This window comes from Centruroides vittatus, unplaced genomic scaffold (assembly GCF_030686945.1).
Source record: "Centruroides vittatus isolate TY-2023 unplaced genomic scaffold, ASM3068694v2 contig_1199, whole genome shotgun sequence".
NCBI lineage: Eukaryota > Metazoa > Arthropoda > Arachnida > Scorpiones > Buthidae > Centruroides > Centruroides vittatus.
This window is the reverse complement of record NW_027120766.1, coordinates 26602-43903: the sequence shown is the minus strand read 5'-3', so window position 1 is coordinate 43903 and position 17302 is coordinate 26602. Positions and strand designations below refer to the sequence as shown.

Sequence of the window (17302 nt, the reverse complement as noted above, 5' to 3'; positions counted from 1 at the left end):
TTTTTGGAGAGAGCGAGAATAAGTGGCGAGAAGAGGTGATGACATTTCTCGCTCCCTTTTGTTTCTCGCTCTCGATTATACGACCACACAGCGCGCGAGCGAACGAGAGAAAGCGGCGTGAAGTTAATGAGTCACGTGTTCTCGTCGAACTTGACGAGTGAAGCTATTGTTATATACAAATAAAACACAAAATGGTTCGACATCGACGCTTCTTACTAGCAAAAAAAAGTTGTTATTATTAGGATTACTGCACGAAGAAATAAAAATAAAACGACGATACGGTGTTCATCCTCTATGGAAACAGCGAAAAGCTAAAAGACATTATAATAATTTGGTAAGAAAATAGAATTTGTATAATTTCATGTTTGTCTGTAGTTTGAATAATATTAAAACAAAAATCTTTTTATATATAGATGAAAGACAAGAGAAATAATCATTCCTCATTTTTTCGGAACTATTTACGGATGGCTCCGTCACAGTTCGATCAGTTATTACGGCTGACTGCTGATCGATTACAAAAATATAGTAATAATGAGTCAATTTCTCCTGGTGAACGTTTAGCGATTACATTAAGGTAAAATTCGAATATAATAGTTCAGATAAAAATTTAAAATTAAATAATTTATCAACTAATTAAATGCTTTTCTAGATTTTTGGCAACTGGAGACTCTTACAAGTCTTTAGCCTATGCATTTTATGTAGGATTCTCCACAATCTAAAAAATTATTCCAGAAACTTGCCAAGTTATTTGGGATACACTTAGAAAAAAATACATTCCCGTGAGTATTCATGTATGTCTGGTATATAACATAGAAAATATACACTACAATGCTATGTAAAATTTCATACATAATTGTAATTAAGTATTGTGATAATTCCATACTTTTGCACTGCATTTTATTTTAATATATATATATATTGCATTAGTTTATTCTGAAATATATCTGCTGTACTGTGTGCATTCCTTGCAGGAACCTACTGAACAGATATGGAGGAAGTCTGCCATAGAATTTGAAAAATTATGGCAATTCCCAAATTGCTGTGGAGCAGTTGATGGCAAGCATGTCAACATTCAGCAGCATGCAAATAGTGGCTCTCAATTTTACAATTATAAGGTGATTTTCAAAAAGAATGAATAACTTGCAATGCAATCTTTTAATCTTATTTTAAAACATTAGTTTCTCATAATGCATTTTATAACATATAGAGTAAACAGATAATGAATATATTTATCAGTTATTTATGATTTAGAGAAACAATTTCTGATGGATAAAGTTTTTAAAGACAATTGTAATGTACAAATGAAGATATTAATACTTTCAATCAAGGAATTGTGTTTTATTGACCTATCTATATACTATTTTAAAAGCTTGTTAAAAATTATAATAAAATTATTAATGCTCAACCATGTCAAGAAATCTGAAATAGATAAAATTCAAAAATTTTAATTTGTTTAAATTTCTTCCAGGGAACTAACTCCATTATATTGTTAGGCATAGCTGATGCACATTGCAGATTCTTGGCTGTTGATATTGGTGCATATGGCTCATTTTCTGATGGAGGAGTTCTGAAGGCATCAGTACTAGGCAGAAAATTGAAAAATGGAACATTGGGGATACCAAGTTCAAGTATTCTGCCTAATTCAAATACTTTATCTCCACATGTGTTGATAGGAGATGAAGCATTTCAACTACGCCCAGATTTTATGAGACCGTATTCTGGTAGACAACTGTCCCCTTTGCAGAGTGTGTTTAATTATCGCTTAAGTCGAGCAAGGTATATTTATATTTTTTTTACATTAATAGTTATAATTCTAGATACAAATAATTAATGTATTTGTAGGCGTTGTATTGAATGTGCCTTTGGTATACTTGCCAACCGATGGAGAATTTCTCGAAGGCCCATTGCTTTAGCACCAGATAACGTAGATAAAGTAATAAAAGCAGCTGTTGTGCTGCACAATTTTATGATCACTGAGAATAATTTATCAGGTATCATTTGTTACAATAATTATTTTTATTTGTTATATTTTATATTTATAGTATTAATGTGTCTTCTAGATGAAGCAGCATATTGCCCAGAAGGATACAGAGACTATTTAGATACTAATGGTGTATTTTGCGAAGGTTTATGGCGCACAGATGAATTGTGTGAGCAATGGAAACCATTTAAACAAAATGTATCACGCAATTTTTCAAAATTGGCAGGAGATATTAGAGATAAATTTGCCATATATTTTGTTTCAGAAGGAAATGTATCTTGGCAATGGAATAATATATATTGATTAAATAAACAAAAATTGTTAAAAAGTGATGTTTATTAATAATTATTAATCTAACACATCGTCAATAAAACTATTTACAACATCAATCACCGTCTTTTCGCACAATCTTCTTCTTTTTTGATGGCACTTGCTTCATTAAAGTGTCAAGATATAGTGCGAAAGGACTCCCTTGACACTCATTCAATTCCCTGAAAAGAAATAAATTTTTAATGTTCTGAATTGTAATTTTTTATAAATTTTTGTCAAACAGATTTTGACAATTATTACATATAAAATTGTTCTGTAAATAGAAAATATATTCTCACCTATTTACATTACTAATTTCTTTTAGTAACTGATCTGGAAAGGATGTTTTCCTTTTCTTTGGATGAGGATGAGGATGTGATGTGGACGATGAAACTTCTTCTATATTTACATCACAACCCATAGCAATATTTTCTATAATCTGAAGTATTTGTTGAGATTTAAAAATAGAACAATAAAAAATAATTTTAAAGATTACAAAAAGAATACATACTTCTGATGCAGTTGGTTCCATATTTTCATTTATTTCAGTTTCTGAAATATTTGAATGTGTTCTGGAAAATAAGTATAATAATACTATAGTTAATGTTACCTTAGGATCCAAAATGGCGGCCAGGGAAATTTTTCCCTACTTATGAGACTGCGACGAGGAAAAATTTTTCCCTCCATTCAAGATGGCCGCGGTTCCGACCGCCATCTTGAATTTCTCTGCAGACTCCGCGGATTTTTTCACCGAAATAAACAATAAAAAACAACAAAAAAAGAAGTTTTTTACTCACTTTTCGATCGTTCGATATTGTGAGTATGATCTCCTGTTTGGGGGTCGACAAAATTTGGGTGTAATATAGATTACTCCCTATGGAATTTCAGGACTTTGATTATATATTTGAACTCAGGGGACCGAGACGAGTTCAAAGGTACCCTATTTTTGGACCGGAGACGAAAAATAAAAAAAGTTATCACACTTTTTAAGTTACCATACTTTTTTAATGCTCTCATGCAGACTGCACCGTAGTTGCTAGTATTGCCATCTTGCGGTAAAGTCTGCAAACCGTGACGTCGGACTACGGTCATCTCCCGGAGCGTTCAACACGCGATACGAGAGCAAAGACAGCGACGCGACTTCCGATCATCGCGCGATCGCCATTTCGGTTAATGTTACTTATGGCAGCGAACATGGCGGCCCGACTGACCTCTCGTATGGGTGCCACCACACGCCGCCATGTGCTAAACTAGTGATTGATTCATGGTAGTTTTTAAACAAAGTAAAAAAAGGGGGGAAACGTCTACTAAAGGCAATTTTAACGGCAAGCGACGGAACTCCCGATCGCGATAGCGAGGCCGACTTAGCGAAGAGCGACGCGACTCCCTATCATCGCGCGATCGCTGGAAAAAAGTATGATAACTTTTTTATTTTTCGTCTCCTGTCCAAAAGTAGAGTATCGTTGAACTCGTCTCGATCCCCTGAGTTCAGATATATACCCAAATACACGAAATTCCATAGGGAGTAATCTATAGTATACCCCAAAATTTTTCGAATCGTTGACAGTTCTATGTTCGACCCTACTCCTTCTATGTCGTCAATATGCATATATCCTTTCCATTCGTCCGTTATTATCGTACTGCCAGAATTCACGTATTTATAAACGATCTAATTCACAATGTTTTCTGATCTGTCGTTCACCTGACATATGAAGCAATTCTTATCTTCATCGCAATGAATGCAAACGGACTCGGTCGGCTGTATGCCTAATTTTACAGCAAAATTCGATGCGTTATCGATACGGGGAGGCAAACCTAGCTCCGAAAAGTCGTCTTCCAGTCAACTTGTAAAAATCACAAGAAGTGCATCTCGACCAAAATTCGTCGTTGCAACTCAAATCAATAGAACTAGTCATTATCGAACAATTGGCAATAAACTAAACGAGGGAAGGTAAGGATAGGGAAAAAACACGCTTTTTCCTTTATTTCTGATTACTTGGTTCTCTAACTTTTAGGATAAAATTGTTATAAAAGAAATAACAGTACTTACTAATACTGGAGGAAATAATAATAATAAATATTCAACAATAGCAATTTGTGTGCGAATGAAATATCGTTAAGAAAAAAACAGCAATTAATCTAATACGCAATTCGTCGCAACACAGCAGTAAACGATTCCAACTGGAAACTAGTCGATTTGCATAAAATTGTCCAGAAATGAACAGAAATCACTTCGCAGATCATGCATTTGCATATTCCTTCGTAACACCCCTACGAATTTGCCGCCGATTTTACTCTCGCACGACGTCACGAAAAGGCTCCCTCTACCGTCGCAAATTTACACAATACCGTCTCCGTTTCGAGGTTACAGATTACTCGGCAACGTCGAACGCAGGGTAGAAACCGAACGGGGACAAATTCCCTACGTCGTCGACGTCGCGACTCTAGGGAAAATTTTTTCCCTGTCGCAGTCTCATAAGTAGGGAAAAATTTCCCTGGCTGCCATTTTGGATCCTAAGGTAACATTGTAATACGATTGTATGAAATGTTCTACTTGTACCTTAGAAAACTACTAATAAAATAAAATTTATTTATCATTATTTTAAAATATTAATGTAAAGATTATTACTCTCTAGCTTCTACCACATCAGCTAAAAACTGTAACAGTGAATAGAAGATCCATTTAGGCTTTTTGGCTTCTAAGCCACTTCCACTCCTTGGCAAGCTGTTGTGGATAGCCCGGAACTGATCACAGAGATTTTTCCATAACTTCTTGCATCTGGTTACTGCAAATATAAAAACTAATTTATTAACAACTACTGTATAATTTAACTCATAAATAATCAATTTTATATTTCGACATTAATTACAAGAGCTTTTAGTTATATTGCACGTGTCCTGAGACAAAAAAAGCACGGTATATCCGACGACGCGATATAACGAAGTAATAAAAATTCTGAGCATATATTAAACAGATTATACACGCTACGGAATCTTTATTCTCTATTTTTTATGTCAAGTGTTTCTGGTATAAAATAAGCTTATTTTATACCAGAACTTACATACTTATATACGCTACTAAACAGAAACTTACCGTCTAATTGAGTGTCTTCAGCTATCTGATTCCACTTTGCATATAAAATGTTTCGATTCCTGTGATCAAAAAGTCGTTTATCCCATATCTCTGGGTGTAAATAAACGTTATTTCTTAATTTTTCTTTAATGGCTGGTCCGCCGTCTTGTTCACTGGAAGAAGCCATTTTGTACTTCTTTACGAAAGCGCATGCGCACCGTTCAGCGAGAACTGGCGAGACGCGAGAAATATCAAACGAAGTCAGATATGTGCGAGAACCAGAAATTCGCTCTCGCCAGCGAGATTTCTCGCTTCTCGCTTGTGCATGGTTCTCCTTTGCAAGAACTATATTGCTCGCAACCTCTCGCTCGCTACTAAATTCGCGTCTGCATAGTCGCACCCTAAGAAAAAATTTTTCGAAATTCCTCCCGCGGAAAAGTGCTAACAATGAAAAACAAGAAAAAGCGACATGCAAGATTTACGTCACAAAGAAAATAAATTTATTCGTTAACCTTAGAAATGTGTTTAGAAAGGAATTAAACCAAGTGCGAGAAGGAGGCAGTTTGCTACATCGGTTATCTACACTATTATACACTACAATATCAGTTGGGCGTTTCCCGAGCAAAAAATAAAAACAAACATTAAAATTATTAAATAAATTCGTATCTCTAATTCTTATATTATATTATATTACAGTTTTTGATTTATATAACTACAAAGGTTATCTTACGTAAAAGATTGTTACATCAAGTGTCCAATCTAAGAGATTTTAAAATCTTCTTAAAGATTCTACTGTAGGGAATAAAGAGTTTTCAAATTGTATTAGATTGGGCAATCAGTGTAATAAACCCGTACATAAGATAACTTTTATACTTGTATAAATTAAATACTATAATATAAAAAACATTAAAACGAAAACCATATAAGTAAAGAGTTTGGTTATTTCAGCTTACCATGGTCACGTTTATCGCGATACGTAAGTTTTGCATACAGGTTACCACGTATCGTATTATGTAATTTTCTTAATACAATACAACTATACAGAAGGGTCCGAAAGAAACGGGAGGTTCTAAATCTCTAAGCCGAAAAATGTAGAAATCTTGAGGGTCATTAAAAAATGTCCCCAAAAACCGATCGCCCTATTTTCCCTCTTTTATATATAACAGAGCCGGCAAAGTAAAAATCAAAGTGGATTTTAGACGCATAAAACCAATTTCATAATTAATTTCATGTATTGATATGCACAATCAATCAAAATTCAGAAAAATATCAGTTTTGATCCACTTGTGTAAATGGCTGGACATTGTTTATGTATGGCTGGTAAGTCTGCAAATTAATACAAATGGAATATACATTTTACAAGTAGAAAACTTTCATATGAAAGCATAACTATTTTTTCAAATAAGTTACTGTGAGAGGAAAGCAATAAGTCGGGTGGAAGAGGGCAATGGGTAAGTTGATAGCGATCCGTTCTCCGAATAATAACTGGTTGACAGGTTAACTAAATCATAAATTTAATAAAAAAGTAAAGCGACAGATACAATCATATCTATGGGCTACTTGCTATAGAGGTCAATCACCTAGACTATACACGTTTATAATTATTACTACTGGCCCTAACTGGAATATTACATGATCGAGAGAAAGAATTTACAATCGATCTGACAATTATTATACCTTTTTAAGAGTGCTGTCTGTCATTAAACGATAAATTATCTGTGGAAGACCGAGGAAGTAAACATGTGCTCAGATCAAAATATAGGTAATCCTTCGGAACTATAATTATGGCGGTTATAAATAGGGCTATAAGTATGTTCGCCTAACGTCGGGTATATGTCCAGTGAGTGTGGGAATCTGATCAGGTGACCGTTTGTTTCGTAACGATGACTCAATCTATATAATTATATAAACGTACTTGACCTGACTGACTGACTGACTGACTGACTGATTGATTCATCAGAGCAAATTGCTGAACCTAAAGAGGTGAAATTTGGTACACACTTAGCGTATAGCACGTCATGGAAACGCACACTAAGAAGGGATTTTTCGAAATTCCCTTGCGGGGTGAGAGAGAGCATTAATTCTTTACCGAGAAAACGGCTTTTACTGTATTATTTCAGATGCGATTTCTTATTTCTGATGGTAATAACTTAATTTCCAAACGTACAATATTTACGTATTACGATTTTTAACCAAATATTTGAACCGTTTAAATTCGAATTTGTTATTACATATTTGTTCGATTATAATGTGGCCGTCTAACCCTTTTGCCCTTGGGTAGGATTATCTTTTCCACGAAAATAAGTAGAACAAAAGACGGTGTGTACAAACGGCAGAGAAAGAGTCACTTTTGGAGAAAATCTCGAAGAATCAGGGAGGGAAAAAGAGTGTTCTAGACCTCGAGACAGATGATCTGAGATCGAAAGGTGCCGAAGAAGTTAGCCTCTTAGCAGTGAGGGACGAGAATAGTCGTGTAAGGCGATCGAATGGCAGTGGTGAGGGACGACTATAGTCGTTAAAAAATTCTTATAAAATACCTGGACCATTTCGTGAAGTCGTAGAATTTTCAGTAGTAGTTAGGTTCTTCCAACTTTGTTTTGGAATATCCTTTAGTTCTCGAGAAATTACAATAAAAGAAAGAAAATTAAAATAAATATGAAATTTTAGACGGCCATCTATCGACATAAATCGAATTTAAATTTCCCGCCATCATCTGATTGGTTAAAAAAATTAATATTCCTAATTGGCTCGAGTCAGAAAAAAGTAGGTGAGACTTCTGTAAATGACGCTATCGGGAGAGCACCGATGCAACCCGAAAAAGTAAACAGTCTACGTCATTAGTCTAACGGTCCTTGTCTGACCTACTTTTTGTAAAATCAACATTAGAGTAAGCTGTAGTAAGACGTAGTAGTTTATAGTAAAACGGTCTTTTCTAATATTCATAGTACTTTGTAAAGCTTGGATTTCAATTTAATAAGTATTATTTAGTTCAGAAACATTATAAATACATCATTAAGTAGGAGAATAACAAAAAACTTTATTTTTTAGTATAATACAATTTACAAAATCGAAAGTTCGTATATCGTAATATTATAAAAAACTACATCGAAACATACAAAGTCACCTAATTTAGTTAAATTCAGTTCATTATACACCTGTCGATACTCTTGCCTTCCTCAGTTTCCTCAAACAAAATTCGAAAACTTCAATTAATCCTATAAATATTTAAACGCCATTACTATTCGAATTAACTGTAATTACAAATATAACCGAAAAATATTTTCGACATAAATCCTAGGCAATAATTATGAAAACAAAATTCTTCAAGTATAAATTTTAGTGTATAAATGTTAGCGATCGAATGTGTGACCTACTTTCTTTAACGTAGTAAAACAAAGTAAGTTGCAGTACAACAATACACATAAACACAAATAAATTAGTAGCCCAATAATACATACTTTCATTTATATCCATATGTTATATCCAAAAGTCAGTTCTCCCAAATTGTCGAAAAATAAATTATTTTCAACTTTTCTTTTTGTAAAGTAGCATATTCCGAAAAACAAGTTCTATGTTCAGAGTAAAATTACCACCTTTTATCTGTTAAAAACAACGCAAAATGTATGGATCCACGTAATAAAAATTTATCGCAGTGAACTTCGAAAAAACAAAGAACACAGTAAATCCAAACCGCATTCTATAAAAATCTGGCGCCAACTGATTCATATAGGATGTCCTGTGAAAAATTTCAGCACATGATGTAAAGTTTTAGAATAAATGCTAAAAGTTTTGAAAAATTCTTTCATGAAACCCGATGAATTTAATTAATACACAATAACTAAATCTGTTTAATAAAGGTAAATAATTTTGCATTATAATTATGCAAATTAGATATAAAAAAGATCATCGCGCAAATTCTCTCGCCAACCATTGATGACTTTTACGTTATCTGGATTAAAGTTTTCCTTCAAAATACTAAAAATTTTTATATAGTTATTTTACTAATCCAGTCAAATTTAAATAATATAAAATGTCTAGATCTGTTTAATAAAGATTAGTAATGTACTATCACTAATATGCAAATTAGATATGACAAATATTAAGGTGGGAAAATTCCCGCTAAGATAAAAATGGCTTTCGGTCACGTGATTACCAAGAAATACAAAGAAATGTGTCGAAATTTAAAGTGTGTGTACAAATTAATAAATTTTAACTAAAGTCATCGTTTAAAATTTAATGTTTCTGTAAAAATTAGTAAATTGTAACAAATTTCATCAAAGACAACAGAATAATTTTCAGTTTATAAAAACTCTACAATAAATGATTATTTCTTCGAAAGACGTCGATATGCACGAATAAATAATAAATATGCAATAATGCTTTTATTCATTTTAAGTGGATATTGTAAAAATTAAGCTATTTAATTTGTTTGGCTTTTATAATTTAGTTTCCGAATATTTTACTGTGAAATTCCATTTAGTAAACAGAAACAAAGACAAGCTATTAATTATAAACAGGACAATAGAATAATTTTTACGTAAATTGAGTGTAAATACAGAAAAAAACGAATTATATGAAAGATGGGACGAATAAGCTGACATCCCTCGAACAGAGCTCATATACTCATTGTCATTTTTAGCCTGGTTCCCATTTCGACTGTTCTATCTTGGTAAAAAGTTATTTTTTCAAAATAAAAGTACTTTGTTCTTAGTGAAGAAAGATAAAAGTATCCAAATATAATATTCAGAATTAAAAATATTGATGTATGTCCATTATAGAAATGTATATTTTTTCCGATATTTGAAATAATATTACGAGAAAAACATTAGATATATGAAATAAGGCCATAAACAATTTCTTTCTGTCAAATTACGAATTAAACAGGTTTATTTAGAAAAATTCAATCGCGAATAACTGACGTTAAATATACAGAGGGTACAGTATGCTTTTAATGTGATAGTATCTGCGTTTACAAATTAACAATTTTTAGTTTTTTTACACATTATTATGCTATAATCTAGAAAAGTATGTTTAATACACAAGACATACTACAGAAAGGGTAAGAAAGGAACGTCAGTCATTGTAACTAATGTATTATTGAAAGTTTCATTCATATAGATAATTAATTTTATCAAGATACATTTTTCCATAAGAAAATTGTCGATGTCTCTCGTAAATATAAGTAAATTTTATTATAATTTAGATAAAAACACATTTTTTCACCACGCATGGCTTCTTTCCCCTCCCTCTTACTCTTATACTTGGAATATTCCATTTCATAATTTGATGTAATAATAACGTTTAAAATGATTCTAAATAAAATATTGACACTTAAACTAGGTTAATATATATCGTTATTAGTCTCAGATGTATTCATAAAAATGTAATAATCGATACAATAACACTTTCTCACATGCTCCATGTATTAAAGTTTGCATCTGTAATTGAAGGTAATATATAACAAAACAAGATGTTTATATTATCAATAGTTCTAAAAGATATCTTATTTTCACGTAGAAAAACAAAATTAGACAGAAGAAACAGACAATCACACGATATGTTTATCCAGGACATTCTATAATTTATTTCAAATTTCTAATGTCGACATACATAAATAGTTTTGTGTGTATGAATATTATATTTCGATACTTTTATCTTTCTTTACTAAGAACATCTTAAAATATTAACTTTTTACCAACATAAAACATCGAAGTAGGAACAAGCTGAAAATGACAACGAATTATAAGCTCTGTTCTGGGAATGTAAGCTTGTTTGTCCCATCTTTAATATAATTCGTTTTTTTCTGTATTTACACTCAATTTACGTAAGAATTATTCTATTGCCCTGTTTATAATTAATAGCTTGTCTTTGTTTCTGTTTACTAAATGGAATTTCACAGTAAAATATTCGGAAACTAAATTATAAGCGCCAAACAAATTAAATGGCTTAATTTTTACAATATCCACTTAAACTATATAAAAGCATTATTACATATTTATTATTTATTCGTGCATATCGACGTATTTTGAAGAAATAATCATTTATTGTACAGTTTTTATAAGCTGAAAATTATTCTGTTGTCTTTGATGAAATTTGTTACAATTTACTAATTTTTACAGCCACATTCAATTTTAAACGATGACATTAGTTAAAATGTATTAATTTGTACACAAACATTAAATTTTAAACGTATTTTTTCCTATTTCTTGGTGATCACGTGACCGAAAGCTATTTTTATCTTGGCGGAATTTTCCCACATTGATCTTTGTCATATGTAATTTGCATATTAGTGATAGTACATTACTAATCTTTATTAAACAGATCTAGACATTTTATATTATTTAAATTCGACTGGATTAGTAAAATAATTATATAAAGTTTTTAGTATTTTGCAGGAAAACTTCAATCCAGATAACGTAAGAGTCATCCATGGTTCGCGGGAGAATTTGCGCAATGATCTTTTTTATATCTAATTTGCATGATTATAATGGTAAATTATTAATCTTTATTAAACAGATTTAGTTATTGTGTATTAATTAAATTCATCGGGTTTCATGAAAGAATTTTTTAAAACTTTTGGCATTTATTCAAAAACTTTTCGTCATGTGCTGAAATTTTTCACAGGACATCCTATATGAATCAGTTGGCGCCAGATTTTTATAGACTGCGGTTTGAATTTACTGTGTTTTTCGTTTTTTCGAAGTTCACTGTGGTAAATTTTTATTACGTGGATCCATATATTTTGCGTTGTTTTTAACAGATAGAAGGTGGAAATTTTACTCTAAATATATAACTCGTTTTTCAGAATATGCTACTTTACAGAAAGAAAAGTTGAAAATAATTTATTTTTTGACAATTTGGGAAAACTGGTTTTTGGATATAACATGGATATAAATGAAAGTATGTATTATTGGGCTACTTATTTATTTGTGTTTATGTGTATTTTTGTACTTTAACTTACTTTGTTTTACTATGTTAGAGAAAGTAGGACATAAAACTGACGGCTTTTTCAGAGTGAAGCGGACTTTCTCAGTAAAGTGTGTTTTAGGGAAGTTATGCTTATTTTTCTGATGCATGCGAATGGTGAAAATTGTTTTTAAAATTAAATATCGGTCAATGACGATAACATTTGTTATAAATGTGAAGATGAATATAAAAATAGCTTAAATTTATCTTTGTGTACTAGTTCATTTATCAATTAACAGGACTTATTATACTGGAAAATTATGGATGCAGATATTTAGTTTTACTGATCAGAAATAATATTTTTTATTCAGTTCACCTGTACACATACACTTTAAGCTTGTGTTTCGGACTTGTTTGTCCCTTTTCAGCAGGTATTCAAATAGCAGTTTCTACAAATCAACAATTAAAATGTTTTTTGTTACAATTAGAAATAAAATTAAAAATATACACATTATTTCTCCGACAATAAAATAATAAAATTCTTACAGTTTCTGTATTTCCGAACTTTTTTATAGATTCAAATATACTTGTAAATATATTTCTACATTTTTTTTTATTTTGTTGTTTTTTAAAGATTAACTTATTTAAATTTATTATATGTAAATTAAGTTTATCTACAAAATGCTAATATTTCAATCCGCTTTCAACCTCTTAACAGTGAGGGACGTAAATAGACGTCCAAGGCGATCGAGTGGCAGTGGTGAGGGACGTCAATAGCAATTAAAAAATTCTTATAAAATACCTGGACCATTTCGTGAAGTCGTAGAATTTTCACGAGTAGTTGGGTTCTCCAACTTTGTTTTGGAATATCCTTTAGTTCTCGAGAAATTACAATAAAAAAAAGAAAATTAAAATAAATATGAAATTTTAGACGGCCATCTATCGACATAAATCGAATTTAAATCTCCCGCCGTCATCTGATTGGTTAAAAAAATTAATATTCTTTATTAGCTCGCGTCAGAAAAAAGTAGGTAAAACTTCTGTAAATGACGCTATCGGGAGTGCACCGATGCGACCGGAAAAAGTAAACAGCCCACGTCATTAGTCTAACGGTCCTTGTCTGACCTACTTTTCGTAGAATCAACATTGGAGTAAGCTGTAGTGAAACGTAGTAGTTTATAGTAAAACGGTCTTTTCTAATATTCATAGTACTTTGTAAAGCTTGGATTTCAATTTAATAAGTATTATTTAGTTCAGAAACATTATAAATACATCATTAAGTAGAAGAATAACGAAAAACTTTATTTTTTAGTATAATACAATTTACAAAATCGAAAGTTCGTATATCGTAATATTATAAAAAACTACATCGAAACATACAAAGTCACCTAATTTACTTAAATTCAGTTCATTATACAACTGTGGATACTCTTGCCTTCCTCAGTTTCCTCAAAACAAAATTCGAAAACTTCAATTAATCCTATAAATATTTAAGCGCCATTACTATTCGAATTAACTGTAATTACAAATATAACTGAAAAATATTTTCGACATAAACCCTAGGCAATAATTATCAAAACAAAATTCTTCAAGTATAAATTTTTCTGATCGAGTAATATGTAATAATAGTTTTATCTATTACTCTTGCCATATTCAACTTTCTATGTTCACATCTATTTAGTTTCATCTAATTACACTTTAAATGTAAAAAAATCTACCAACAAATAAGTTTTCTAATAAAGATACTACTTGCTAATTAAAGTTTGTATTCTTCTTTGACATAGTTTTACGTTTTAGCACTAAATTCGTAGACATGTCTAAATAACACGCTTATAAACACTAAATGCCATAAATGTTTCGAAATTAGAACTAGATAATTATATGCACAGATAAATTTACATGCCTTCATTTACATCCAAACAAAGATCAGTTCTCCCAAATTGTCGAAAAATAAATTATTTTCAACTTTTCTTTCTGAATTTAGAACTAATTCACAGTAAACTTTATGCCTTAAAATATCCATTGCAATCAACGCAAAATGTACGAATCCACGTAATAAAAAATTATCGCAGTGAACTTCGAAAAAACGAGAAACACAGAATTATTAAACCGCACTTTACGAAATCTGGCGCGAACTGTCGTATACAATAAACAAAACGAAAATGCTCTTGTCCAATGTCATCAGGTGACAAAAAGTTTCTAAATAAACGCTAAAAGTTTTAAAGAATTCTTTCACAAAAACCGATGAATTTAATTAATACACAATAACTAAATCTGTTTAATAAAGATTAATAATTTTCCATTATAATTATGCAAATTAGATCTAAAAAAGATCATCGCGCAAATTCTCCAGTGAACCATGGATGACTCTTACGTCATCTGGATTGAAGTTTCCTGCAAAATACTGAAAATTTTTATATAATTATTTTACTAATTCAGCCAAATTTAAATAATATAAAATGTCTAGATCTGTTTAATAAAGATTAGTAATGTACTATCATTAATATGCAAATTAGATATGACAAAGATCACTGTGAAAAAATTCCCGCCAAGATAAAAATAGCTTTCGGTCACGTGATCACCAAGAAATACGAAGAAATATGCCTTAAATTTAATGTTTGTGTACAAATTAATACATTTTAACTAATGCTATCGTTTAAAATTAAATGTGGCTGTAAAAATTAGTAAATTGTAACAAATTTCATCAAAGACAACAGAATAATTTTCAACTGATAAAAACTACAATAAATGATTATTTCTTCGAAAGACGTCGATATGCACGAATAAATAATAAATATACAATAATGCTTTTATCCATTTTAAGTGGATATTGTAAAACATTAAGCTATTTAATTTGTTTGGCTTTTATAATTTAGTTTTTGAATATTTTACTGTGAAATTCCATTTAGTAAACAGAAACGAAGACAAGCTATTAATTATAAACAGGACAATAAAATAATTTTTACGTAAATTGAGTGAAAATACAGAAAAAAACAAATTATATCAAAGATGGGACGAATAAGCTGACATCCCTCGAACAGAGCTCATATACTCATTGTCATTTTCAGCCTGGTTTCCACTTCGACTGTTTTATCTTGGGAAAAAGTTAATTTTTCAAAATAAAAGTACTTTGTTCTTAGTGAAGAAAGATAAAAGTATCGAAATATAATATTCAGAATTAAAAATATTGATGTATGTCCATATTAGAAATGTGTATTTTTTTCCGATATTAGAAATAATATCACGAGAAAAACATTATATAAATGAAATACGGCCATAAACAATTTCTTTCTGTCAAATAAATTACAGATTAAACAGGCTTATCTAGAAAAATTCAATTGCGAATAACTGACTTTAAATATACAGAGGATACAGTATGCTTGTTATGTGATAGTATTTGCGTTTACAAATTAACAGAATTTTTTTTTTACACATTATTATGCTATAATCTAGAAAACTATGTTTAATAATAAGACATACTACAGAAAGGGTAAGAAAGGAACGTCAGTCATTGTAACTAATGTATTATTGAAAGTTTCATTCATATAGATAATTAATTTTATCAAGATACATTTCTCCAAAAGAAAATTATCGATATTTATCGTAAATATAAGTAAATTTTATTATAATTTAAATAAAAACTTATTTTTTCCCTACGCATGGCTTCTTTCCCCTCCCTCTTACTCCTATACTTGGAACATTCCATTTCATAATTTGATGTAATAATAACGTTTAAAATGATTCTAAATAAAATATTGACACTTAAAGTAGGTTAATATAGGCCTATATTGTCACGAGTCTCAGGTGTATTCATAAAAATGTAATAATCTATACAATAATACTTTCTCACATGCTCCATGTGTTAAAGTTTGCAGCTGTAATTGAAGGTAATATATAAAGAAACAAAATGTTTATATTATCAATAGTTATAAAAGATATCTTATTTTCACGTAGAAAAACAAAATAAGACAGAAGAAACAGACAATCACACGATATCTCTATCCAGGACATTCTATAATTGATTTCAAATTTCTAATGTTGACATACATGAATATTTTTGTGTGTGTGAATATTATATTTCGATACTTTTATGTTTCTTCACTAAGAACATCTTAAAACATTAACTTTTTACCAACAAAAAACAGTCGAAGTAGAAACAGGCTGAAAATAACAACGAATTATAAGCTCTGTTCTGGGGATGTAAGCTTGTTTGTCCCCATCTTTGATATAATTTGTTTTTTTCTGTATTTACACTCAATTTACGTAAAAATTATTCTATTGTCCTGTTTATAATTAATAGCTTGTCTTCGTTTCTGTTTACTAAATGGAATTTCACAGTAAAATATTCGGAAACTAAGTATTATTAACCGTTGACGACATCTGTCCAGGGCCTCAAGCCACGTGTGTGACGTAGAACCGTTGACGTCATACGTCCTGAGGCTCTGGTCATAAACTTTATTTAATTTGCATAAAGCCGTGCGGTAGGATACCGTGTATTAAACGATTTATTCAATCTTCTTTCGTTGGAATCTTATTAAGGTTACGTTTTTTGAATGATTTTTTTGCTTTATTTCAATTAATTACCGATTTTATGGTCCCTTGTCGCGTATCAAATTGTTAAACTGCAATTCCGGTTCGTTTATTACATTTATTACCGCTAAATCGGTCCCCACTGTTTACAGAGCTAAAAATAACTCTTAAGAATGTTCAAACGGTCATTCAAGGACACTAGCTGAGACAGGAGTTGTGGCAGGCGATAAGCGTTGCGCCACGCGACGCGTGACGCGCGCGGCGCGTGTGTCATGCTTGTCAAACTTTTTGTACGTGATAATATTACCGCTAAATCGGCCCTTAGTGTTTACAGAGCTATAATTAACTTTAACACGTGTACACAACGTCTTTCAAGGACAGTAGCTGTGACAGAAACAATTATTTTATTGTGGCGCGCGCTGAGTAACGCGTGACGCGCGTGTCAAAGTTTTTTTTACGTAATAATATTGAAAACATTGTTTTTTGAGACCATATAAAATATT

The 17302-nt window shown here is 31.0% G+C and overlaps 1 protein-coding gene across 1 annotated transcript; it reads left to right on the top strand.

Annotated features, from left to right (window-relative positions):
• Positions 1-774: 774 nt before the first annotated feature.
• Positions 775-2303, top strand: LOC136983146 (uncharacterized). Its single transcript, XM_067279787.1, has 5 exons — positions 775-779; positions 972-1115; positions 1469-1776; positions 1843-1991; positions 2061-2303. Exons 3-5 carry the CDS (start codon positions 1706-1708, stop codon positions 2282-2284), a joined length of 444 nt encoding a protein of 147 aa, XP_067135888.1. The 5' UTR covers positions 775-779; positions 972-1115; positions 1469-1705; the 3' UTR covers positions 2285-2303.
• Positions 2304-17302: the final 14999 nt, after the last annotated feature.